General features: G+C 43.4%; 1 protein-coding gene across 2 annotated transcripts in view; it reads right to left on the bottom strand.

Moving 5' to 3' along the window:
- The window catches only part of Ephrin (ephrin), a 369,067-nt gene that overhangs the window by 19,980 nt on the left and 321,247 nt on the right, over positions 1-27,840 (bottom strand). For both annotated transcript variants that reach the window (XM_019053854.2, XM_019053853.2), the window contains one exon: positions 2,034-2,202. In XM_019053854.2, the coding sequence (XP_018909399.2) occupies positions 2,034-2,202 (169 nt within the window). The remainder of the gene's footprint in view (positions 1-2,033; positions 2,203-27,840) is intronic.

Below are 27,840 nucleotides of genomic sequence, written 5' to 3'. Positions count from 1 at the left end.
AAAATGTTTCATTTTTTTGAGTCGGGACGATGTAGAGTCGCTCATTATGTGATAACGTGAAGGACAATGTTTCAGTGCTAGTTGCATGATTGGACTGCATTTTGCAATAAGGATCTAGGATTTTTGGCTCATTGTAGAAACAACGTACGTGTCATTAGTTTCACTATGCAGGCGAGAGCTTTTACTCATGATAAATCGGAGAGCCGGTTTAAAATTTTATCCTTTCATGAGTAAATCCAAAATATAAAAGGGGAGTTGTAAGAAAAGTGATATTGGCTTTTGGGGCAATTTTGATTTTTGAAACTGGTCAACGCGGATTTTCAGTACTTTTCTTCGTGTAAAATGTGACTATCAAAATACAGAGAAGGGAATTTGACGTGCATTTAAAAAAAAATAAAATAAATTAAAAAAAAAAAAGTCCAAAAATATTAAAACAAACAGGAACTATGGCGATCTGGAATTAAAAAACAGTATAGTTTTGAGTGGTGGCTACAATCTGTCATAATCAGGGTGCAATATTTCTAAATTTTGAAGAGATTACTCTCTATTTTGGCATAAAAAGAAATAAAGCGCTCGTAGCTTATTCTTCAGAACACGAGAGTTTTCCATCGAAATCTGAATTTTTCGACTCGACTCGATAAAAATTCGTCCACATAGTTTATCTTCTTGGCCCACGGTCGCTTGTATCCTCGGATAGTCATATTTTTATACAAAAATAACGATTTGAATTTGTAAACACCGGAAAAAAAACACACTGGATCTAGAGTCTAGACTCTTGAAAACATTGACAAGAAAAAGGACTCTTGATTCAATCAGATTTAAGCTTAAATCAAAAGGAAATCCGCTCAAATTAAGAGGCTTGGTTCTTGATGTAAGCTTAAATCCGATTTAATCAAGAGTATTTTTTCTTGTCGATGTTTTTAAGAGTCTGGACTCTAGATCCAATGTATTTCTTTTTTCCAGTGAATTTTAAACTTCAAACTGCCAAAACTCCGGTCGCGTTTCGCATAATCGACCTCTTTCCTGAATGCTCTGCCTTTTCGCAATTCTCTCACCTTCACATGAATCTGAATCTAGACTATCGGCGAAGCTATCGACAACGCGGCCAGCGATTAAAAGAAGACGTAATCGCTCCGGCAGAGGATCGGCTATTTCACAAAAAAAGACGTTAAATTTTAATTACTCGAGATTCGGGTCGGTGAGGTAAGAGCGCGGGACCGTAACAGCGCTTTACGGCCGCGCGGACGCCCAAATGGGTAAAAATAAATTCGAAAACTGGAAAATCGACGAAAAGGAGTAACCGTTTTCCAACGTTGCGAGATTTCTCTCGCAAATTTTGTTTTTGATGGTAGACTGTTGGACATTCCTAACTGAGGTTGACACATTTTCTAGCGTTTCAAAATGTCTTCACTTTTTCTTGCTCGTCAGGGATTTTCACTGTTTTTTTTTTTTTTGTTTTTTGTTTTTTTTTTCGATGTGATTTCTCATAAAATTATTTCCACGAACAATTTTCAGCATTAGGTCTACTTAAATTAAAAAAAATGCCATTTTATTGCTAAAGAAAAAAATTCAAGGTTATTTAGCAAAATATCCTGACTTTTTAGAGTTTCTGGTTATCAAGTCTATGCTTTTTGCAGCTCTTCCCTGAATTTTCAAGAACGTGTCATCCTGTAACTAAAATTGTACTAATTTCTATTCTACTTTACGTAAGAATCAGCTCAATGTTGGACGGGAAGTGCACCATCATATTCTCATAAAAAAGTAAGTTGTTCCAGTGAATTTTGCAATCTTGGAATTGAGTTACGATGCCTGACTTTTGCAGGTTTTCCCTGACTTTCCAAGGATTTGTCTTCCTGGAACTAATGTTTCACTGATTTTTCTTCTGGTTTATTTCAAAATCAGCAACATTTTGAACGTAAGTTGGACCATCGTATTTTTGTAAAAAATTGAGTTGTTCGAGTGGATTTCGCAACCTTGGAATTAAGTTACGTTCCTTCGTCTGGGGAAACGATTGATGAGGAGCGGGTACTTACAGATGAAGTAGTAATCCTGGCCGGGATGGAACTCGAGACCGTTCGGTTGCGGCGTGAAGGACCTAAAAGTTATGGTGAAGTACATTTCCCTGTACGGCTTATCACAGACTGCTATGATCCTAGGGTTTTGGTTCGTGATCCGACATGTATCGTATTCTTCTTTCGAAACCTGCGGACAGACAGAGAGGAACATTGTGAGAACGGGCATGGAAACTCATAGATAAGTTGTGGAGAACAAGGCGCATATATAAACGTTAACAATTGTGGACTACATTTTGCAATAAGGAGTTACTGCATTCCAATGTTATTCAGATTTTGCAACCTTCACCTTCACGATAAAGTGACTGGAAGTAGACCAATAAATATATTCGACAGGGTTATAATGTATGCTCATTTTATCAACAATTTTTTTGGAATACTCATGGAAACTGTTAAAGTTGTCAGGTTTTTCATGTAAAATAAAGATAAACTAGGTTGCAAAATCTTAGCTGAACTTCAATAACAGTAGCTCTTAACATGTAAAATCTAGTCCAAGTGGAAGAGAATCAAATTACACATTTCAGAATAATAATTGACGAAAAAAATAATTGAATAATGACAGGACAAAAGAAATTCGCAGTTCAATTAAAAACTTCAGTCAAAACATTGAAAAATGGAGAATTGTTCGTGAAAACCTTAAAAATCGTGTAGGAGTTTTCGCAAAAAAAGGTCAACAAAAGGCGCTGATCAAACTTTGATACATTTTTGGATACTCTGAGGATATGAGCCAAAGTTGCATTATTCCACAAGAGTGAAAATGTGAAAACTTAAAAGGAGAGAAAAGAAAAAAAAACTCTCAGCCTCCGAAATTTTTAGGATACCTCCTCAATTTGGTCGGGCGGTCGAGAAAAATTTGCACCTCTGGGACCGAATTTTATTGGTCCTTCCACCGCACCGTACACTTAAATATACTTAAGACGAGTGTCGACTGCACTAAGTCCGACTTAGCGCTTCTGATTGGCCGATGGTGCAGTTTGAACTCATCAATGGACGTTGCACCTCCACGTGAAAAAGCCGACAAAATTCAGCCCAGCCAGTGAAGATCCCCCTTAAACCGTCCAGTCACCCGACCAGATCACCCGAACCTAACCCGACCCAAACGATTCCCTCGAGATACCCAACCTGGGGGCATCCGATAACCAATAATCCATCCTTTTTTTCCGCATTCAAACACAACATCGTCCACGCGGATGACTCCACAATTACACAAGTCGGCATCACCCTATCAGATCGGATCCTCCTCACCAACAACCAACAACCACACAACTCCCCGATCACCCAAGCACGAGTTACGCGATTCTACATCTGCGGAGCTCCGGCTCCTGGAGCGTGAGAGCGGGCTCGGCGGGTGAAAGGTGACCACTGTGCGGCGTGCAAGGGTGGTTGCGAAACGCCGGTCGCCGAGCTCACGCACCCACCTCCACCTCCACCAGTGGCGTGGCGTGAATTGCGATAAATCGATTGTTATACCATTTAAACCTATGGAAAAGGATCGATGAACAGGGTGTCCGCAGCGAACACCTCAATAATCGATTCTTTACCATAGGTTTAAATGGCATAACAATCGATACATCGCAATTCACGCCACGCCACTGGCGCGGATGACAACCGGGACTGGGACCGGGTCCGGGACGCACGAAATCGGCCGAGAGAGAGGGAGCTGTGAAAGAAGACGTAGGAGACGCGAAACAGGAGTGATAGAGACACTTACGCTGAGTAATAACTTACGGCTCCGGCGCCGCGTTGCCACCGCCCCGTAAAAAAAGCGCATTCCGTGGCTTTTGCGAAAAGAGTCGATTGCGGATTCCCGAGATTCTACATTAATCAGTAGCGTTTTCTGCGTATAATCCTGGGACAAACTGCTTCCCTGGATCATTGCCTATGCATGGAAAACCGTCCGCGGGAGGAAGACGTGCCATCTCTCGAAGTGCAGCGCTTTTCCATGGAAAAAGTTTCAATGATCATGCCTAGAGCACCTATATGTGGAGAGTACGGACATATCGAAATATGGAGCTCATAGAGTCCAAAAGAGCATCCCAACCTTCTGACACGAAAAATAAAATTTTAAAACAAATCGAGATGGAAAACAATGTTTACAAATGAGCGTCCTTCCGCAAAAATGAATGAATTGACTAAATGAAAAACTAAGTTAACTATGTGCTGAACAATTTGAGTTTTGAGGCTGGCTGCCCTTTTCGACCCTGAGTGCTTCATCTTTTGTTACGTCTACGCTCTCCGGAACTCTAGAGGTAGCGTTAACGGGTTGAAAATTTAGAAGCAGAATTTGAACGGGGGAGGTACGTTGATTACGCACGTTACCATTTCGCCTTCAATATTCGATGTAGGCCAGAACGCATCTTCCGTGCTGCAATATTTGCTCATTTCAGAATTTGTATCTTGCGTTGTTTGAAAATCTTGGCCTTGCAGTGCATTAAGAGGTCCAAGGTGCAAAAAGTAAGTCAAATACGTACTTTACAAACGAGGGTCGTAACAAATTTAACTCTACATTATTCTGGATAATTTGAGTTTATAGGTTGGTCCCTCTCTCGGACCCTAAGAGCTCCGTGACCCATGATCTAACCTCCAAAATTATCCGCCATGTCCATGCTGTCCTGTATAGGTACTCCAGCTACCACAAGCGCCAAAACAGACATCCGCGTACAACGAAAACCCGTACCTTTCCACTCTAATGAGTACAATCGAACCGGCATGCACCTAGAAAATAGTACCCCGGGCAATCAACCGAAAATCTAATTTTCGCATAAAACTAACTCCGGGGTCTCGAACCTGGAGTGAACGTGGGGTGATAAAATTTTAGAGGGCAATCATGCAGCTCTGTCCGTCGTCACCCAGTGCCGTTCGCCGGGTCGCCCTCGCTCTCGCCCTGCGTCGTGGCGTGCTTTGCGATATATCGATTGATCTTCCATTTAAACCTATGAAAAATGATCGATAACCAGGGTGTCACCTTAATAATCGATCCTTTACCATAGCTTCAAAAGGGCAAATATCGATAATTGATCATTCACGCCTCGCCACTGCGCCGTGGCCATAGTCATCGTTGGACGAAGAACTGTCGTGTCCGCCCGGCGTTGCCCCATCGCACGCGCTATCACTTTCTTCCGATCTAGACCTATTTATTAGGCAAAACGAACCTTGAGGCCTGAGCCATGAGAAAAGTCCCTTTCTCTCGAATTCCTGCCAGCGGTGAATTACAGTTGTTAAAGACGATCGAAGGAAAGCAGACCAAGACGTTATTAGCAATCTCTTTAATTGGGGTGCAAAATAAGTCATACACAAGTGTGCTAATTAACTCTTTCCCACACGCTAGTCAACGAATATGATCCCGCACTTCCAATGAAAAGTCGCGTCGCTTGGCTGACAAAAGGGCGTAACTACACATTAAGATGAGCTCGGAAAAGCATTGAGTTGTATAGAAGACAGGGTTCATTCCAGAGTGTGGTTACGCCCTAATGCCAGGAACGCGACGAAAAGTGATGAAATCGCGGGAGTCACCCCTTGCCTATTTCGAGGAGAATTCTTGATCATGCTCATCCCTTGAGTTTTCCCTGATTTTCGTGAGCTCACTCTCTGATGAGAAACTGAAGTTTTCTCCCACTTCCCTGGGATTTTTTTTTAGGAAAAGCTATGCAGCTCTCCGGAATTCCAGATATGAATATTGGATTTTTTCATGTTTCAGCCAAATTCTTTGGCGCTAATTCAAAATCTTCATCCCAAAAACGTTCCTGATGCTTACATCATCGGGGCAATGAAAGTTGTTTTATTATTATAGTGATTTGAGGATTCAATTACGTCATTCAAGAGATCAACGATGGCGGCATAGGGGAAATAACATAAATTTTGACATTATTAGTCACTAAAAGTTTTCAAAAAATTTGAAAGCGGAAGGGTCTTCAGGCGGTAGAAGAAGAGATTTCTGGTTTCTTGAATAGATTCCCTCATTTTCCCTGAAATTTTTCATTCCCTGACGAATACCGATTTATCATGATTATTCCCGGTCCTAAGCACCACACTGGGAAAAAAAATACATTGGATCCAGAGTCCAGACTCTTGAAAACATCGACAAGAAAATGGACTCTTGATTCAATCAGATCTAAGCTTAAATTAAAAGGAAATCTGCTCGAATTAAGAGGCTTGGTTCTTGATTTCAGCTTAAATCTGATTGAATCAAGAGTCCTTTTTCTTGTCGATGTTTTCAAGAGTCTGGACTCTAGATCCAATGTATTTTTTTTTCCAGTGTGGTGCTTAGGACCGGGAATAATCATGATAAATCGGTATTCGTCAGGGAATGAAAAATTTCAGGGAAAATGAGGGAATCTATTCAAGGAACCAGAAATCTCTTCTTCTATCGCCTAAGACCTTTCCGTTTTCAAATTTTTTGAAAACTTTTAGTGCCTAATAATGTCAAAATGTCTAAGATCCAATGTGTTTTTCTTCCAGTGCATGTAAAATTTACTGAGTTTCCCAGTTGGTACTCGATTGTTCAAGAACTTGTCACCCTGTCCCAGCTTCCCGCAGACCCGGTCCGCTCTCTCGACAACACATTCGAAACGGCACCCCCTGTTTGATCAAACGCAACTCGCAACCCGTCCCTTCCCACTCCCCTACGCGGAACCACCCCACTCGAATCAACAATGCACCCGAGTGCAGTGCTCACAGGTGCAGCGGGAGCGGCCGCAGGTGCGCCTCCCTGGCCCGGCGAAGAGGCGGCATCAGCGCCGGTCTAATTAGCAAACCCGATTGTTATCTTCGGGTCAAAGGGCGAAGGCGCCCTTTTGCCGTGGGTCCTTGGCGGCCGCGGCGGTGGCGTTTCCAAATAAGCGGCATTCCGCGGGACTTCGTTGCGTCACGGAGCCACGTCTCGGGCGACGGCCAACGTGCTACCAACGGCACCTCCGGGCCGACTTGGCCGCTGTCCCCGTTGCCCAACGCCCCCCCCCCCCCCGGGTCACTGTGCGGCGGGGGGCGGGGAGCTTTGGCGTGGGAGGACAAACGCAGCCGAGCCGCATAGCGCACCTCCCGCCCCGGCGCACACGCGTCCCAAAGGTGACGTCATCCGGTAAAGGGCACCTTAACCCAGTTCTATCACCTCCCGCTTGCCTCATAACGCTCCTTGTTAACTTTCATAGTGCGGTCGGAGGGGTTCAGAGTTCATGAGGTTCTCAAAATAAAGGGATATCCATGCAGTTCCAAGTGGAGTTCGTTACTCTGGTCTTCCAGGCTCGGATCCTGGGACTTGTAACGTATGTTAGGTAAGGAAGCTTTCGGTGGTGTGGCGTGCTTTGCGATATATCGATTGATCTGTCATTTAAGCCAGTGGAAAAGGATCGCTAAACAGGGTGTTTGCAACAAACACCTCAATTATCGATTCTTTACCACAGCTTCTAATGAGGAATTATCAATAATCGATTATTCACGCCGTGCCATTGCACGCTTTAGGGATGGGAGGAAGGAGAGGAAGAAAAAGAAAAGGAGGAAGAAGAAGTAGTTTAGAGAAAGCAGAGAAAGAAGAGAGAGAAGAGAAAAAACAGCAAAATGGGGAAGAAAAATAATTTGTTTTTTTATTGTCTTCTTCTTTCTCCTCTTTCTCTAAATTTTCTTCTTTTAATACATTTCCTACATCCTTTCTCGCTCTCTCTTCTTTTTCTTCTTCAACAACCTCATCTTCGTTTTTCGATTTCTGACGCATACCCGTCCGAAATATTTTAGGAGTTCTCGGTTACTGCACATAATAATGAATCTTTATCAAAATTTCCCATGCGGTTAGGGCTCACTAGATCCAAATATATCAAGCCTCGGGTCTAATGGACTAAAGTCGTTCAGACTAGGGTTAATCCGAGGGATAAAATTTTCATATTTTGAACGGAAAAGCGTAAAAAACCGAGAACGAAAAGATTGTTGAGAGCACCGGGACACAGATGAGTCTGAAACGAAAGTCAACAGGATTAATTATTTGCAGGTAAAATTATGTTGTCATATAAAAACAGGAGAGCCTACGTCCCGTGCCCATCCACCGCGCTCTTCAGATTCAAAGTGGAGGTGAATTAGTTCCCGATGATTGTCAACCCTTTGATACGGCGCGCGCGGCACGCTCCGATATTCGTTCCGTTCCAGAGCACCCTAGTAAAAACTAGCAAAACGATTCCAGCACACAGAATAGTCGTTCGCTGTGCACGGACGTGAAAAATTGGCGGAGGCGGCTTTGTTTAGTCACCGGAAAACGCGGTTGTCGAAGGACTGGAAAATATCCCGTTTTTGCATGGGTGGAGGGATAGTCCTGCGGGCTGAACAGATTTGGCATCCCTGCTCGGAAATCTGAGGAATTAAATGCTTGCCAACTGAAGTCAAACCGAACGAAGGGATACGTTAGAGCCATGCCAATTTTTGATGTATACTCGCGAAATTTTGAGACGGGAAAGGGTGCTTGGACATAGTTCGGTGCCCGAGCGGACCAACTGCACAAAAGTTTTAGTTTTAAGAGGTTTTAAGATCTCTCAATTCGTCAACTTAATTCATTCATATAAATTTCATGTATAAAATATCACAATAGAGCTGAAATATTGATCGTCACTACCAATTCTATAATCCCACATGAACACTGGAAAAAAAAACACATTGGATCTAGAGTCCAGACTCTTAAAAACATCGACAAGAAAAAGTACTCTTGATTCAATCGGATTTTTGCTTACATCAAGAACCAAGCCTCTTAATTTGAGCGGATTTTTTTTTTTATTTAAGCTTGAATCTGATTGAATCAAGAGTATTTTTTCTTGTCAATGTTTTCAAGAGTCTGGACTCTAGATACAATGTGTTTTTTTTTTTTTTTCTCCAGTGATAACTAAAGTGTGAACGACTGAAATAAAGTCCTGAAGAACTCGCCAAAGCTACAAAATCTGCAAATACTCGTATTATTCGATCGCTTCATGAAATAATAAAAAAAACTTGCGGAACAGTTGGGCAATTTTCTTCAGATCTGAGGTCAAAAAATCTAGCAACTTTTTGCTCACAATTCAGGAAAACTTGAGCACTTAAAATTGATCAATACCTCTAGTTTGCTAGAGCATGGTTAGTCGTCCGTGTGAAAGTGAAACTAGGAGATAGATCCTAAGGATAATTTTCTAGTTACACAACATTGAGAGGCAATCTGCAAATTGTATTACGGAAGAGATGATCAATCGCGGTGAGAAAAAACGCCGTAAGAACATTACGACATTGCCAAATTTCATCAGATGAATTACAAGACTTCTGGGTCTGTAACTTTTGTAGTTTGAATTTTTCTCTGGAATTTTACTTACGATTAAATCTAGCGTACCCTTAAAATTGAAGGAAAAACATTCATATTTTATTTTACAACAAATATTTAGTCTGAGAAAACCTGGCAAAATTCGACGGTTTCTACGACGTTCTTCCTTAGATGACGCATCAAAAATGACGTCATCGTCGATCACCTTGCGGCACATCCTGGTTTCTTCAATCGCGATTTTTGAACTATGAATGATGCTCGATTGCTCTTATTATGGCGCACCACAGCAGGGGGCTCATTCACCTTTGAAATTGTATCAGGAGGTACGAGGGATGCCAGAGGCACCCGCGATGACGTCATCCGCTGAGGATTTCGAGGAGCTATTTCACCTGGAGTACTTCGAAGAGTATTTAAACAGTTGGTTATTAGTGGAGTATCTATATAGGGAGAGTGCGAGAATTTTGGAAGTTAGATCATGGAGCTTTTAGGGCCGAAAAAGCAGCCACCCTATGAATTCAAATTATACACAGTGATTTATTATTACAATTGCTACGACCCATCGTTTGTAAAGCACGTATTTGACTTAGTTTTCTCACAATTTACTCATTTTTGGTAGAGGGACGCTCATTTATGAACATTCTTGGCCATCTTGGTTTGATATAGGAATCTGATGATCGGCAGTGACATTTTTTGTGTTAGAAGATTGGCTGCCCTTTTGAACCCCATAAGAGCTCTATATTTGGACCGCCTCAAGCAGAAAAGAACCAGGCCACATAAATTATTGCCAAATTCAATTGGTCAATTTCATGTTTTACACGAAAACAGTTTTACGGATTTGTGTGCAAATTTCCATGAATTTTCTGCATAAGGCGGAGCAAATTCCTTAAAATATTCAAAGGTTTCCACACAAGCGTTTACCTGTAAAAAATTAAATGGCCCAACTGGACAATCGGTTAACTTTGGCAAAAGCTGATGTGGCTTGGTTCCTTCCTGCCAAACGCGGTCCATTTTGACAAGTCCGTACTCTCCCTATAAGGCACTCTAGTTACTTGCAACGAAGTCTGATTGTTCAGCCCCAGGACACCCTGTACATGGACATGTTTATGCTAAAAGGCACTAAGTTACATGCAATCCTCATGCACATAGTTTCTTCCAGCATAAATACGTCCATATTGTCTCCGATCCAAAGCGTATTTTACGAGCTGGTTGTTAGCAACGAAGCTCCTTCCTAACGCCGCACAGTGGATCGAGTCTACAGGAGAGGTCTGACAAAATTTGGAAACTTCAAACGCGAATAACTCCGTTTATACACATTTTTGAGATTTTAAAAGTGGTTCCAATGGTTTTCTCGTCAAATTTTCCTTCAAAAGCACCCCTCGCAGTTTAGAATGTAACAAAATAAACATAAAAATTTGCAGTTTTAGTAAAAAATTTCATGTCCGACTTCTTTAATTGACTCGATCCATTGTGCGTCGGTTACCAAGTTCTTTAGGTGAAAGCGAAAGGATTCTCGAGTCCTCTTGGTCATCGGTCGCGTGTTTTTGGACTGGAGCCACGCACGAATTTCGCCGCAAATTTTCTGCAGTGCCGAATGCGGCGGTGCGGCGGGCTCCCTTTGACCCGGTGGAGCCCCTGAAACGAGATCAGCGGACAACAAAGCCTAGCGAGGATCTTGCAATTTGAGAGTTGAGTTTCGCGTCGTGGACGGCCGGCTCCGGGTCGCCCATAAATCTAATTACGGTTAAACCTGCCTGACCTCCGCCCGGCGCGGGGCGGGGACCGGGGGTTGCGGGGGTGCGGGGGTGCGGGGGCGAGGGCACCGAAAGGCGCGAGGAGCTCGCCATCTCACCCCCGGCCTACAACTTGCGCGGGCTGCCGCAGTTCCGACGCCCACGTTGTCGCGTTTCCGGTTGATTTTTGAGAAAAATTATGATTTTTGTCAAAATTTAAAAATTGAAAAATTTCATGTTTATGACCGTGCATTGAAAAAGGACCCTAGAAGTCAATCATAAATGGACGTATTTCTGCCGAACGGAACTATGTGTTTTAAGACATGAGTCCTGAGACTCATGAGAATATATGCATAATAGGGCTTATACGTCATAATGCACATAGTTCTGTTTGGCAGAAATACGTCCAAATAATGTAAGGTATTTCAGAATAAGGGGGTCCAGTGCTCAGATCGCCCTTGAAATTTTTATAAAAAAAAAAGTTTCGGAGATTTTATGAAAACTAGCCTGAGTTCACAAATTATTGAAATTTCACAGGAAAAGTTCATGAAATTTTACGTGCAATTTCAAATTCTCATTTGTCATGAAAGTTTCCTTGTATAAATGGGTGTTTTTACGGTTGAGCCACAAATTGTAGTTCCTGACTGCAAAATGAAGTCCGATAAATAACCGTCGCAAAGAAGAGGGGCGGAGATTAGAAGAAAGGCTGAAGAAGGCATCTTCTACCTACTTAAAACTGAGAATGAAATCCATCGAATTTCTGAGCAGATCTCGGAAGATCTGTAACCGACTAATTTACGGCTAACCGAATAATCCGATTATCATTCAATTATGCAATTCTGGAAGCCCGCCTCCTTAATACGCACCCATCATGATCTAATCTCATTCTTCCAGGAAAAAACCCTGGTTTACATCATTTGCTGCCGTGATTCAGCCTATTCTTCGAGTCGCGCGCCGATGCAGACCAAACAATTACTGAATGGAAGAGATCAAACAACGAGTGAGCTTCGAAAGGGAGAACTTAACCGGAAATCAGTCAACCTCCGCGGCGGATTTTTTTCCTCCCCGTAGAATCCGATCAAAATAATTAATACTGCGAAAAAATATAGGTCAGATTAAAACTCGTCCCGCATATCAATTTGTTCAACTGCAGCCTCTCAGCGGCTTCGGGCGTTTCCCTCACTAATTCCCTTTTTTTCCTTCCTGCCATCCCCTCTTTTCTCCCGATTTTCCCTCGCTTTCCGCCGCGCTAAGGAGGAACGCCGTATGGGTATTCTGTGCTGCCAAATTCTATGCAAGAGTATTTTTATACACGAAAAAAACGTGGTGCTAAATTTGTGGTACTACCCCAATTTGTTGGATGATATGGGCGTTTCCAATTAATTTTGGTAGTACCGCAACTTATGTTGAAGTAGGATTAGGTGATCTAATTTATTGGGGTACTACCACAATTAAATGAAGGAGGCCATATCATCCGACAATCCTCACCTCTTTTTTCCTATTGTATGAATTCGGGGAAAAAATGTTTCAAAATTCCTCGAGTACAGCCTGATCTCTCCTGATTTTACAAACAAATTCCGGAACGATACGTAAGCTAAAATTTACAGATTTTCTGAGAGTTTACTGACCAAAAAAAAATGTTGACTCCTAGTGCAAAGTTTTCTTAATCCTCTGATTTCTCCTGACTTTACGGAAAAAACCTAACTACAGAAGCCAACATTTCCTGATTTCCTCTGAGTTAACAAACTACAAATCATTACAAATACATCCTCTCAAGAATTTCAAAAAAAAATGTACAAACTTTTCAAAAAATGCGAACATTCTCATTTAAAGTTCGGCAGAAGTCGATTATTCGTATGGTGTTTGTTCGCATGGACTCCAGCTCTCAACACAGTGGCAACAGGGCGATTCTCTAAACTTGTCTCGTGAGCTCCCATAAGGCCCTCCTTGGAAGGTATATAAATATCGGAACCTGAGTAAAGTTCATAAATCCCCATTAATTTCCGAGGGATCCCCATCGGCGTTGATAAAACCCGACACTATCGATTTTCAAACCCTGCGGAGAAAGTGCGGGCGTAGCGTGTTCTGCATTTCCATCTGCATAAAAGCGTAAATCGAGAATGAACGCAGACGGAAAATATTTCTCGAGACTTTCTTGGAATCTGGGGGATGGTTTTCCTCTGGTTGTAAATTTGAAGAGTTTGCAAAATGCGAACAAGGTGTGTCTTAATGGCGATGGCGTTATTCAGCATGCAGGTGCCGCGGCATCTATGAATATCTCTAAGAGGTTATCGAAAAAGAAATGGGCAACATATGGGGAGAGAAAGAGGGTGTAAAAGATACACTGGAAAAAAGAAACTCATTGGATCTAGAGTCCAGACTCTTGAAAACATTGACAAGAAAAAATACTCTTGATTCAATCGGATTTTTGCTTGAATCAGAACGAAATCCGCTTAAATTAGGAGGCTTGGTTCTTGATTTAAGCTAGATTCTGATTGAATCAAGAGTACTTTTTCTTGTCGATGTTTTTAAGAGTCTGGACTCTAGATCCAATGTGGTTTTTTTTTCAGTGTACTGTAAATTACTAGACCAAAACAAAAAATAAAAAAATCAAATATACTAAAATTTCCCCGCTTTTCCCGCTTCCTGCTATCAAAATCTAACGACTTCTCTCTGACTTCCAGCAATTGTAAAATCCTTCACTTTTCCAGCTTTTTTCTGACTGCCATGCGCCACCACCTGCTTTGCAATAATTACGCTTTGAATTTTTGTTTTTGGCGGTGGCCCTTCAAATCCTGACTAAACAATAACTCTATATATACAGCACTAGGCTTCGAGGGTTTTTTCCTGCAGCTAACTTTTTCTCCTACTTGAACTGGCAACTTGGTAGCGAGGATCGTTCACACAATGAGCCGCCCACTGAGCGACAGCGGCTCTGCACACAACAGACAACACACCGCACACCTCGCAGCCCGCTTAAAGTTCAAATTCTTCGGCCGAGCTGACGTGAAACGACTGAGGCGGCCCGCGCGGGAACGGCCTACTGAACATCGAGCATGCTCTTAACTAGATGTCAGAATTCCATTCAGTAGTTGGAAGTAACCAGAAAGAACAGGTCTATCTACCAAGAGCTTGTGGAGAACGTTCAGTAAAAAAGAGTGCATAGGTAAAAATGCGTTTTTGTAAACCCTATCCCTATTACATGCGGATGTGTCCGTTCTGTTTGATGACATTCCATTCAGTATCCAACCAACGTATTGAAGCTTGGGTGGAATACTTTCCACTGATTTTGATCGAATTTCCCGGCAAAAATGGAGTCGAACGCGAAAATTTTCGGTTAGCTTTTTCAATGGAGTGATTTTCGGCAGCAAATGAAAGAATTCCCGGATGCCTAAGGCAGCATGGTACGATGAATTATACAATTTTCCGATCTGCTTCCGCGAGAAGCTAAAATTTTCCGATGCGACACGTAAAAATTTGACGAAATTTCCTCTGACTTTTAGATCACCCTGCATCCCTGAGCGGTGCGACACATACAATCGACTAATTGTAAGTTGCCCCTGACTTCCATGACACAGGGTTGCCATGATCTTCATCTTCTGATTCCCTGACAATTTGTTGCTTTCCCAGACTACAATATTTTCGGATTCTCTGACTTTTCCTGACATTCTAATAAAACTTCCACTTTGAATTTTTCCCTTTAAATTACTCTCACTACTGCTGAACGCATCAAGCAAAATTCTCAGACTTTTCCTGTGAATGCCCCGACTTTCCCTGACCTCCCCGGGTTTCCACACCACCGTGGCGCCGGCAACCCAGAATTGACAGTATTTCATCCATTTCGACTATTTCCAGTGGTTCCTCCAATGGCGGGCACCCTGGAGCCTCCTCGCCGAGCTTTCCATGAACCCTGGGCGGCCTGCCCGACCGGACCTGGTCTCCCGCTTGGCCTAGCCGCACACCCGTTGTTTTACATGCTCCGGGTCGGTGGCTGGGCCAGCGGCTCAATTAGTCATTCCCCTCGCGGCTCCATTGTGTCTCTTATCGCCTCTGCATTACCCGCCCGTAATCATCCCGCATGCTCCCTCCTCGCCTTGGCATCGCCGCGTTATGCGCTGATCTATTAATTGCTCTCTACATCCACGGTCACGCCAGCCAGTATTCCGGGATGAGCCTTGGGACACGTTGAAGGGTAGGCTAATAATGGATCGTAGGAAAATGGAGTTGGGTGGTTTCTCGGTAACTCGGGGGTCCGGTCCTCCCACCGGCGCGGCGACTCTTGCGAAAAGCCCGCTGTCGAGCTGAGAGCCCGGGCCCGGGATTGATACGGCGGCCAACTGGCTCCGCGAGTGGGTGCCCGCGTACCGTTAGCCACTCATACGATGACGTTTAATCATGCCCGCGCGTCCGGGCACCTATCCTCACCCTCTTCCCGAGGAATTATTTCAAGCGTCGTGTCCGGATTTCTTCATCTTCTCATTTCTCGAGGCTCGAAGGGAAAAGAAAAAGTTGCATGAAATAAATAATAGTAATAAAAAAATGGGGGGGGGGAGGCTTGTACGAAATCCCTAAGCTTTGGAATGACAAGAGTTTTGGTGTGAATAACACATTTTTCGTTTCAATACCTGAACCAAAGTTCGGTTCTCTTCGCCGAATATTTCGGGTACGTGCGGCCTAATTACTGAAATTGATGGACAAAGCTATAAACATAGATGACAATGCAGGGTTGCCATAATTTTTTCATCTTCGAATTTGCTGACTTTCCCTCATTTTTTCCTGACTATTTTTGGTTCTTCCTGACTCTAAAATTTTCCGAGTCCCTGATTTTCCCTGACCTTCGAGCACAATGTCCATCTTCAGTTCTGCGCTTTTTCTGCTAAACTTTGGACAAAATTCCCTTGTTTAAAGATCAAATGATAGATAAGGGCTATTGGTAACAGATTAAATGATAACAAGCCTTGAAAATAACCGGAAGGACAAACAGTTGAAAAATCAGTGACGTTTTAGTGATTAGTAGATGTGTCAGAAATTCCCTATCTTTTCCCACGAATTCCCTGATTCTCCCGGTCGTCGCAAATTCCCTGATTTTCCAGACTGCCGGAAACCCTGACGAAGAAAAAATAGAGCGACTCAAAATCTGATTTTTCCGTCTAACTTGACAAATTCGCTCTGGTGAAAAATTCGTCTCCCTTTTTTCGAGGACGGTCGCAAATAACACCCGCACGCCTTTTTCCAGCGCCGAGAGCCGGGAGGCGTGATAACGCAAACATTTTCGTTTTCGGCGTAAGCCCCGGCGGCGTGACCCGGGGGGAAAACTGTGGGAAAGCCGGGAGGGAGCGGGAAGGGCGGGGAGGGGGGCGTGAAAGCATTTGAAAAGTTGCGGCCGAGAGGAAGATGGCCGAGGTCGGGTCTGCGGACGCCGAAATTGAGCGCGGGCGTCGGTCTATATTGTGCCCCGGACGGGACGCGTGTAAACATCTCGAGGATCTGATAAGCCGCGACGGGGCTGTTTTACAAGTGCGCCCGCCGAGGACCCCACCGCACAGTGCACCCCAATTCCCAATTTGGTGACCCCTTCATTGGAAAAAAACCACATTGGATCTAGAGTCCAGACTCTTAAAAACGTCGACAAGAAAAAGTACTCTTGATTCAATCAGAATCTAGCTTAAATCAAGAACCAAGCCTCTTAATTTGAGCGGGTTTCGTTTTGATTCAAGCAAAAATCCGATTGAATCAAGAGTATTTTTTCTTGTCAATGTTTTCAAGAGTCAGGACTCTAGATCCAATGTGTTTTTTTTTTCCAGTGTTCAGTACGATTGTTCGCGGATAGGGGGATTTTTTCCACGAGCGAAAGGATCCAGTTTGGCATGAACAGCCCGAATAGCTGTGTCGCGTACAAGGGTATGACGGCACCATGGGTGAAGGTACCATGTCGCATCGACGGGTTAAGTTGCGCTTTTAGACGGACTGAAACATCTAAGTACCCTTGACGTGGCGGAAGATTTAACGGAGTTGTGGGAGAGCAAGATTGTGGGAGAGCAAGAATTGAACGAAAGATATTTGGAGGGCCGAAAAGAATTGTATTAAGAATTTGGAAAATGATTACAGATTTTGAATAGTCACACTTAGAATAATAATGCCTATGGAGAGAGAATGGCATACGTAGTACTACGGGTCAGAGATGGAATGGACCAAGAGAAACGGGCAGCTCAAGCTTTTATAGACTTGCTGACGTCACAGGTGGTGAGACAACAAGTCTACACGCTATTGGCTGGCTATAATCAGTGGAGCTATCAGCTGCAAGTTCAGTAATAAAAGTAATGGGTAATTTTAGGTGATGGCTGGGAGATAGGACTGAAAAAGACGAAAGTGTATGAAATCCAGCCATCCCTAATGAGTGAATTGAATATGCATAGAAAAATTAAGAGTTTAAGAAAAGAACAAGTTACAGGTATTTCGATACTTGTGACAAGCTGAAAGAGGTCAAAATACACAGGCAGGTCCAGACACCTCTGGATTCTCCAAGGAAATTTTTGAAATCTTATAGAATCTCGTAATTCTAGTATGCAGTTCGAGTGAATTTCGGATCAAAATATTGAACAAAAAATTGAATTGCTACTTTGAAAAAGGGTGGAAGTCCAATTTTCAAAATCTTTTTTTTTTGCATTTTTAATACCGCCAATTGGTGGTCTTTACGGTAATTACTAGAGAAAGCAGCAGTAGTCCAGTTCTTGGAATGAGAGCGACAGAAGCGAAAATGTAACGTAAAAAGAGCATCAAAAATGCAAAAAAAAACCGAGTTTGAAAAATTCGACGCCCGCCATTTATAAAAGTGCTAATTCAACCGCGATTTAAGGAAATAAAATTGCACTTTTTTACATCACATCATTTGATCTATAAAGGCCGATTTTATACAATCGATAAGACGAGTTACATTTTAAATTTTATCAGAAAGATATAAGCTATTCGCAAGGCAAAGAAAAATTGAAACTTATTTGCAATAAATTTCAATCAGAGGCATCCCTTCAATCAGTCGATGGGCTACACACAGAACACTCCAATGACTGCATCGCAAGAATTCTACCACGGAATTGCAATTTATTCCGATCTGTGCTACTTCAAGGGTGCGCGGAAACCCCCGGGGTTGCGATATTCTACCCCGCATTCTGTGTTTTTTGAGTTTTCTCACGGAAAGCACTATTTGCGTTTTCCAGATTGTTCTGCTCTCTCGGTCACTGGAAAAAACACATTGGATCTAGAGTCCAGACTCTTAAAAACATCGACAAGAAAAAGTACTCTTGATTTAATCAGAATCTAGCTTAGATCAAGAACCAAGCCTCTTAATTTAAGCGGGTTTCGTTTTGATTCAAGCAAAAATCCGATTGAATCAAGAGTATTTTTTCTTGTCAATGTTTTCGAGAGTCTGGACTCTAGATCGATTTTTTTTTTTTTTTTTTTTTTTTTTTTTTTTTTTTTTTTTTTTTTTTTTTTTTTTTTCCCCCCCCAGTGGTCGCTAGAAATCAAGTAAAATAGTTTCTAGTCTTCGGAATTCGACAACTTCAAACTTTTAACCACCTCGACCAAGTTTTCCGCCTCGAGTGCGGCCGTGTCGGAAGTAAGCCTTGATAATTGGTAACTCGGCCACCGCGCTCCAATTAGGGGGCGTTCGAGCGAGAAAAGAAAAATTAAATATCTATTTAAATATGAAGCGCTTCTCGTAAAAATGTGTTTTTATTTCGGTTTCGGTGAGCGAGGATGCGCTGGGAGTCATTTGTCGTTTCCGCTTCGGTAATGGATTCCTCTGGTATCAATTATCCTTCTTCTCCGGTGCCTAGGTACCAGTGACGTCATGCTCACGTGGGTGGGGGCACCATGGGCATTGTCTCCGCGCTGGTAATTGAGCGTCGAAGATGGAAAGGGTTAAGTGATAATTCTCAAAAATTGAGACGGTACTTAATTCGATTAAAAAACACTTGCTTGCCGCTAGTCCGGAACCTTTTCAGTTAGACGCGTTAACGCTAAAAGGAAATACGTTCAAAAATATGAAATCGAAAGGAGCTATGAAGCATGCCAAATCCTACGTACTTAGTTCCTTTTGATTTCATTAATTTGTACATAGTTCCTTTCAGCATGACTTAAGTCCAGTTGGAGTTTTGGGGTTAGACTGTAGGACACGATGAGTATAGATTGAGGAAGGCGCAGATGTGTACTTGGAATAGGCTGTAGACCGATGGAGCCGATTAAATTGGACTGCATTTTGCAATTTGGAACTATAAATTCTGGCTCATCTGAAGAAACACTTATGTGCATGGGGAAACTAATGGCACATACGTTGTTTTTAAACTGGGCCAGAATTTATAGTTCCAAATTGCAAAATGCAGTCCAATTGAAACTTTATCGATTTTTAAAAGGTAGGCCTTGATCCACGAGATCTCTTTTGCAATAAAATGAGCCAGTTATGCTTGTCGCACATAGAGACATCGCTGAGAAAGGTTAGCTGCCTTATTTTCGTTTCCCTCACGAAAGGACGTAACTATATTTCAATGTTGTTGAATTATTCCCTCGCAAATTACATTTCTACCAGAAGAATTTCGAGCTATTTGAACTGAAAATTTCACTGATTTTTCTTCTGATCACGTGCAAAAATCAGACTTTTAGACGATAATCGCGCAAGCACATTTTCGTGACAAATTGAATTGTTGGAGTCAATTTTGCAAGCTTGGAATGGAGTGACGTTCCTTCATCGGAAAAACGACGTATCGTAAGCTCCGTTCTTCGACTCTCCCACAAAGGTGCACTAATTGAACTTATGGTCCCGTGTAAACGACGTTTTTCTTCCCGCAGCAGAGAGCATTCCAAAATTTCGACCGAACCCTCGCAGCCGCCATCCACCAACCTGCCGGTCACGAAGCTCTCGGTCGGCGCTTTTACGAGCGTTACCCGATCGGCGACCGTTACCGGGCGGATCACCCGCGTCGATGACGTCAGCGTCACGGCCGGACCGCGGCGACCCGGCAACAGCATCCCCAACTTTATGGTAATGGAGCGGCTTCGACGACGGCGAGCGGCCGGCGAGTGGGAGGCCGCGCGGGGGGCGCGCGGGGGGCGCGCGGGGGAGCGAAGTAGCGCACTTAAAATAATGCACATACATTTCTTCGCTCTTCATTTTCTGCACGGGCAAGGCTCCGCCGCGCTCCGGCCGGACAAGGGCGAGACTAAGCAGAAACCGCGCATCTACTGCTGAGACCCTATGGGAGATGCGCGGTTTCGGCCTTGGTTGTGGAAGAGACGACCAGTTCTTCAATATTCCCCCGGCCTTCCGTCAGTTGCCGCGCCGGGACGCCTCCCTTCCGCCGCCGCCGCGCCGCGACGCGACGACCGGCTGCGTGGAATCCGCCGCTGAGAGGGTAGAGCATCCTCCGCTTTTCATCGAGGACGGCGACGCCGCGACCGACCGTGGACAGCCATTCTTGTCGTCGGTTACGAGCGGCTACGAAATCTGGTTGGGATTCGTACCAGGTGGAGGCTTTGCTTAGAGTACCTAGTACCTACATGGGTAGAGAATGATCATTTTGGAGATTGGGTCGTGGAGCTTTTAGGGCCCAAAAAGGCTGCAAACCTATGAATTCAAATCGTCCAGAGTGATTTACTATTGCAATTCTTAGAACTGGGGAAACAAAAAAATAGATAAATGTCACAACAATCTGGGTGCATCAATCATCAGTTGGCCCATTGGTTACCATGTAAATTTATGTTGAATGGTGCCATACTCTGATGTGACTTGTGTCTATTCTCTGCTTTCCCCAGTTCTACGGTCCGTCGTTTGTAAAGCACGAATTTCACGTAGTTGTTGCATAAATTTGCTCATTTTTGCATAAGAACGCTCATTCGTGTATATTCTTGGCCATCAAATTTCCGGATTTCCGGTTTTTACTGACGGCAGACACCCTGCTGACTTACACTTTTACTTAAGAGAATATAGAAAAAAAGAGAAAAGAAATGGGGAAACAATAGTGTATTTTCTTCGGAAAGTACACTAAAAAGACTGATGCACTGACTTATAGTTGGCCACAATCAAAATCTCCACCTCTAGTTGGTCTTGGTTGTAATTTCGAAAAAAGCCCTCCGTAGTTGTTCGCAGTTCTTTGAATGGAACCGGCTGAAGTTGCATGAGCCGGCGTTTTAATTGTATTATAAATTAGTAATAGAGCAGAAAATGTTCAGAATATAAATGTTTGTTAACTTTCGGCACTAAATCATTTGAATTAATAACCCCAATCCGCTTCGAATCAGTCGCAAAGACGTTATAGAACTGCCAGAGAAGACTCGAGTTAGGTTAGATTGGGTCACGCAACTAAATTAACTTCGGGGCAACGCAAGAGGTATCGCGCGGAAATGAAGGCGCGTCACAGCAAAATCGCGCAGACTTCTTCTGAAGCTACAAGTAACGGAGAGTTTCAAGCTCCAATCCTTTTCTCTTGACCACACGTGTGAGTGTGTGAGCAGCTAATCGATGGCTAAAGTCTATAACAGTGCAACTTTAATTTTGAAATTGCAAATCTTTGTTGCAAATGTTTCATTTAGTTAAAAGGAAACCAACCGAAAGTTTTTCTTGGAATTCGCCCCCTTAATTTGAATACATGTATATTCTCAGACAATGTCAAGGAATAGAGATGCGCCAAACAGTTATTTAAACGTCACAAGGAAGTACAGCAATGAGGCGCCGAGGTAAAACAATCCAGAGAGCTGATTATTGCAATTGATAGACAAAGCTATAGACAAGGAAGACAAAAGGAAAATGAAGCGATTTTACTGGCTGAAACGAGTCGTTGTTATGGACCAAGGAGGAAAATGATGAACTAACTATAGAGGCCATTGTGCATTTCCGTTGGTTGGTCCACTCTCAGATGGTGCAATAAAAAGTTCGCGTGCAAATTCTCCATGTAAGTCTTTCGTTCATGTTCTCTCGTCAAAATTTCACGTAGGACACGATTTGTAAGTCCCAGTCTTGAACCCTGCACATACTTTCCGCCATTCCCGTGAAAAACCCGGCAACCCCGGCCGGACGCATTTGAATGCATAAGTTGCAGAGTCCCATTGTGCGCTTGAGCCGGATCCCAGTTGTCAAGTTTCGCAAGAAAATCATCAGTATCCCATACGACTGTATGCGATTAGTACACAGTTTACCGCACGATATCGCAACACGGGAGTAAAGGCTCCCGAGTCCATTACAACTCTCCGACAGGGTTTTCGGATAACATGCTCTTTTCCGCCCCCGCAGCACCGGGGTCTTGGCCGTGGCCCCGGGGCCACCAACAATGAGCCGCGCTCCCCAGGGGGCCCACCCCCGCCCCACCCCGCCCCCGTCCCCCGGGTTTGAGTAAGGTCCGGGATTTGCGATCCCGGCGTCCCCCGCCGATGGACGATCTTCGAGGGGACTTCGCGTGAGCCCTGGACAACGTAGAAATCAACGAGCGATGGGGCTCATCCGGAAATCGGGTTAGTTGCTTTTGAGGTCAGCGTGATGGTTTTTCACCGACTCGGAGAACGATATCGCTCGTATCGGCCGTGTTAAGGGAGAACAACGTATCAACATTCCGAGGTTGCCAAATTTCCTCTGAAGATAAATTTATTTCCACGAAAAATTATGGACATTTTCCTGAACACATTTCAGGTGTTTTAGATTCAATTGCGAAACAAATTCTGTGGAAAACGTATTGAAATATATACAAAAATTACGGGGGAAAGTTGGGGTTTATCGGAAGAGACTTGGTAACTCCTGAAGGCTCATACGTCGTTTTTCCTTGACATAGGAGTGTGGGACTCTCTCGCGGTTGCGCCATGGTACTGACGACTACGTCTTCAATGTCGCTATCGAAAAGACATGCCGTCGAGTTGGGTATGCACGACAAAGATTATCTAGATTTGGTTGAGACCGACGGAATAACTCGATGATAATAATTCTTCATTCCGTTGCATTTATGGTTTTGCGCTCTGTCGATGATGGCGCCATTCGAAAGACTCGCCATGACACAGGAGCTTAATTTTTCTTTCAAATAAATTTCTCAAGAGTTCGTTCGAATAATTTCTCTACATAGGAGGGGATTGCTCGGCTATATGGTCATCAGCGAGCTGATTGTTGAAATTGATAGAAAAAGCGATGGACGGAGAAGACACAGGGAGAATGGAGCTATACTATAGGTGGAAATGGGTGGTTCTGATAGACTTAGAGGATGAATGATGGAGAATGCAAATTCTAAATCTGAGAAGTATCATAGAGTGCTTTTTAATATTTTGCATTTGTTACTCTCAACTCTTATTTAATCGCTCACCCATTGCGGGCGAATAGCAATTCTCGCTGAAAAAATGAGACCACAAAGTAGCAAAAATTTTCAAATATAAACCCAATGAAGTCAAGGCACTGAATTTCTGAACAATCAACAATATCTTAGCATCGCCTGATGGTGCTTATCAGCGGGCTGATTATTAAAATTGATAAACAAAGCAATGGACAAAGAAGACTTATCGGGTATGGAGCTATCCTATTGGTTGAAATAGGTGGTTCCTATTGACTAAGGAAGAAAATGATGGACTATCTATATGGTGTCTTGTGGGTTGCCATTAGTTAGTCAATTACCCACCTATACTTTGTCCATTGCAATTACCTGCGTCCACCAATAGGATCCCTCCAAATCCCTTCTATGTTCTTTGTCTATAGCTTTGGCTAATAATTTCAATAATCGGCTCGCAGGTTCGAATTTCCACTCGTCAGTAAATTAGTGCAGTTCCTCCTATTTTTGTTGTGTTTTGATTCTGGCGCTTAAGTCTTTTTGAGAATAACTGAATTCACTGATTCAAATATACTTCAAGTTGTCACACGCTAAAAACTACGTACTTCAGGTCCGTTTTCCACACCAGCGGGCTGATTGTTGAAATTTATAGACAAAGCTTTAGACAAAGATGACATAGAGGGTATGGAGCGATCTTATTGGTTGAAATAGGTCGTCCTTATAGACTAAGGAGGTTAATAATGGACTAAGTATGGGGTCTCTCGTGGGTTGCCGTTAGTTAGTCTATTACCTATCTCCTTTGTCCATTGCAACCACCCGCTTCCACCAATAGGATCTCTCTACACCCCTTTTCTCTTCTTTATCTACAGCTTTGTCTATCAATTTCAACAATCAGCCCGCTGGATTTTCAGCTTTCGTACGGATATTGACGCCATGTCATATCCACCCACGCTACGGTCACGGTGTAAACAAATCGGAAACCCCTTTTTTTCTACGCCCAACCCGGAACGGACTTGCGGTCAAGAGTGTGCGGTGCGCGCGATCGAAACCGTAACATCCACGGAAGCCCGGAAACGGAGGACAAATATGATCGCACGCAAAGCAACGGTTTGAGATTTCCGTTGGCGTCACCTTCGCATTTTATTTAACGCTTACGACCCGTCCCCATCGTCCGTTGCTGCACCCTTGCCCGCTTTCTCCGCTTCGTTACTAGCCTGGGGACCCGCACTGCCGCGCTAAGGAAAAACACCTTACGAGCATTCGAATGTTGCCAAATGGACCACTAGACAAGGTACGAATTTAAGTTAATTTATACTGCCGCGCTAAGGAAAAACACCTTACGAGCATTCGAATGTTGCCAAATGGACCACTAGACAAGGTACGAATTTAAGCAATCTGATACATGTTTCTTAACCAGAATTTCACGTAGAACACGATTAGCGCAACGAAAATTACTGAAACTAACTCCTAACGAAGATTTCAACGTTTTTATTTCACATTGATTACGAGGAATTTGAACTGCCCGCTCACAAGAAACTCAAAGCTCTACTCGAGTCAAATCGCGCGCTACAACGGTTTCAGCAAGCTTCTCCATCGAGCAATGTTCATTTCCCATTATATGTTGTTCAAAACACAAGAAATTTGCTATAGCTGAGCCAAACCGTCAAGATTGAGGTTTCCGGATTTTTATATTGCAGAGACTATCATGATGAACGTTTAGCGCGCGATGTGAATCACGTAGAGCATTGAGTTTTCATGAGCGGGCGGTTTGAATTCACGCATCATGAATCATTAAATATCTTCGTAAGGAGTTGAATTCTGTAATTTTTGTTGTGCACATCGTGTTTTACGTGAAATTTTGGTTGAGAAACATGTATCAGAATGCTGAAATTCGTACCTAGTCTAGTGGTCCATTGCCTCTCATAAGATATTTCAGGGTGCCTCCAAGTCCGGAAATAGTACTGACTTTTGAAGGGCGGCCCGGAAGCACTGAAAAAGTGCGGAAATTCCGCAAGAAGGTCCGGGATTTTTTCCATTTTCGGCCTTTTTCTGTCGCAATTTGAGCGAGAAAATCAAATTTTTGAAATATTTCAAATTTTGTCAATTGGAAGTACCGAAAAAGTACTGAATTTTTCCGTTGAGGAGGTACTGAATTTCTTGGGGATGTACTGAGTACTGATTTTTGGCCACCCTATTTTAGTAGACCCCCTGAACGTTTTTCCTTGGAATTTTCGGATTTAGATCAAATTACGAACTTAACTCTCTGAAAAATCGGAACTAAATCATTCGAACATAATATATCCGGAAATTCGTAATTTGTCAAAGGCAATTTGGCAATGTCTGAAGGCTCATACGGCGTTTTTCCTCACACTGAAAAAAAATTCTCGGCGTTTTTACCAAGGTCCGTTTGTACCTTTACCATCTCACTTTTTTACCAATTATTGGTAATTTTACCAAGACAGACTGGTAAGCTTACCTAAAAACCGGTATTTTTACTGTTTTTCTCAGGTAAGAATACCACTTTTATTGGTAATCAATCCCCGGTAACTTTGCCATTTTATCTCGGTTATTCTACCACAGTCGATAAAAAATATTAGCGTTTTTACCAGGGTCCAGTAAAATTACGAGAAAGTCAATAATTTTACCGAGCTTTCTCGGTAAAATTACCAATTCCATAAATGGTAATTTTACCAAGAAAAAACTGGGATCAAATATAACCCTGAATTCTTGGTAATTTTACCCTTTTCTTAGTAAATACACCGAGATTTTTTTTTCAGTGCAGCACGGCAACGCAGTCCGCAGTCGTCAAATCGTCGCTCCGCTGACATAAGGGCGTATCTCGATTTCCAAATGAGCCCTTATGTCCATTTGACCCCATGCTTTCCAGGGCCCATGTCAAAATCAAGATACGCCCTTACGCCAGAGGGACGACGAAATTACGGCAGTGCCCCGATCCAATAACCGTGGAGCCCCCCGTAAAAAGGATCGGAGGAGCCGAGCTGAAGATGGCCTGATGACCCCGGCAGATTGCTCCGTTTCGCGGGCGGTGTTAAAACCGAACGCGATAGTTATCTTGAGCCCTGGAGTGTAGAAATCCTTACGGAGTCGAGAGCTCATTAAAAAGTTGACATGTGAGGTTTGAAATTCTGCAGTCACTCGCGGAGGCTCAGGAAGAGATCCGAGGGTTTATGGGGTCAGAGACAGGCGTAGAAAAATAAGGAAGGTGGCGACGAGCGGGACAATCGCAGGTCCGATGGCTCGACGAGGATCGTTGGGAAGTTGAGTAACTTGCTGTGCGGAGCAGTGTCTGCTTCTTGCTGTAGCCTCAGTCTCGTTGGCTCATAGGCTTATGTACATTATAACGTCTAAGATAATATACCCTCCGTGCTGCTATCTTCCCGTGGTTTAAAAGTTACTTCGGAAAGTCAACGCTGAGATTCGCTAAACGGTGTTCGCGGGCTCATTGTTGGAAGTGGTAGACAAAGCTATAGATAAAGTGGACAAACGGGACACGGAGAGCTCCTATTGGTGGAAAGGTGGGTAAAAGATTGATTAACGGCAACCCACGAGAGACCTTATCGTTAGTCCACCATTCACCCGACTCTCGAGAGTCTAGGATGGCCACTAATACTCTTTTCTCCGTGTAGAATGCCGTTTTACGAACAATTAGGGGGCAAGACCAAAGGAAACATCAAAACCAAATCGAAGTTACAACAATTCGAAATTCAAAATTCAAAAAATGAAAAGAGTTACATTCTTATCTGATGCACGAAATGGGACCTGTAACTCAACTTCGGCACTCGGGTCATTTTCCTTCTCGGGGACGGTCGAAAATTATGTGATTATTCCAGTAATAACGATACAAATTGGAGGCGTCGGGGAGAGGAGGGGAATTTTACAGTCCGAAATGTATTAATCAGTAGTCATAACCTCAAACGAAACACACGACAGACAATTCGTCGCCTACCTGACATAAGGGCGTATCTACTTCTACACTCTGCAATGAACCCTGTCTTCCACACATTTCGATGCTTTTCCGGGCTCATCTCAATGTGTAACTACGCCCTTATGTTAGCCAAGCGACGAATTTTAGTACAGCTCATTCCGATTTTTCGGCGGTATCCCTGCTGAGCCGGAACGCCGACCGGTATCGCATAAATCCACCGGGGCCGTTGAAAATGTCACCGCCAGGAACGTCATCCACCGGCACGGCTGCGCCGCGGGTGCCCGATGGAGGCTAAAACTCGCCTCGAATACACGGGCTTAAATGAGGAATAGGCGAATTTTAAATACAACAACGACCGCCAGGCCCGGCGTCATGCTGCCCGTCGGAATTGGCAATCCGTCGCCCCTCTGACGCATCTCAATTTATACGTGAGACCTATTTTACATATAAATCCATGCATTCTAGGGCTCATATGGAGAGTGAGGTACGCGGTTACGTCAAAGGAATGACGAATCGACGCGGCGGATTCCGTTTAACCTAG

Source organism: Bemisia tabaci, chromosome 6 (assembly GCF_918797505.1).
Source record: "Bemisia tabaci chromosome 6, PGI_BMITA_v3".
NCBI classification, from domain to species: Eukaryota; Metazoa; Arthropoda; class Insecta; order Hemiptera; family Aleyrodidae; genus Bemisia; species Bemisia tabaci.
Note: the sequence above shows the minus strand (reverse complement) of the source record. Positions and strands in the feature narration are given on the sequence as shown.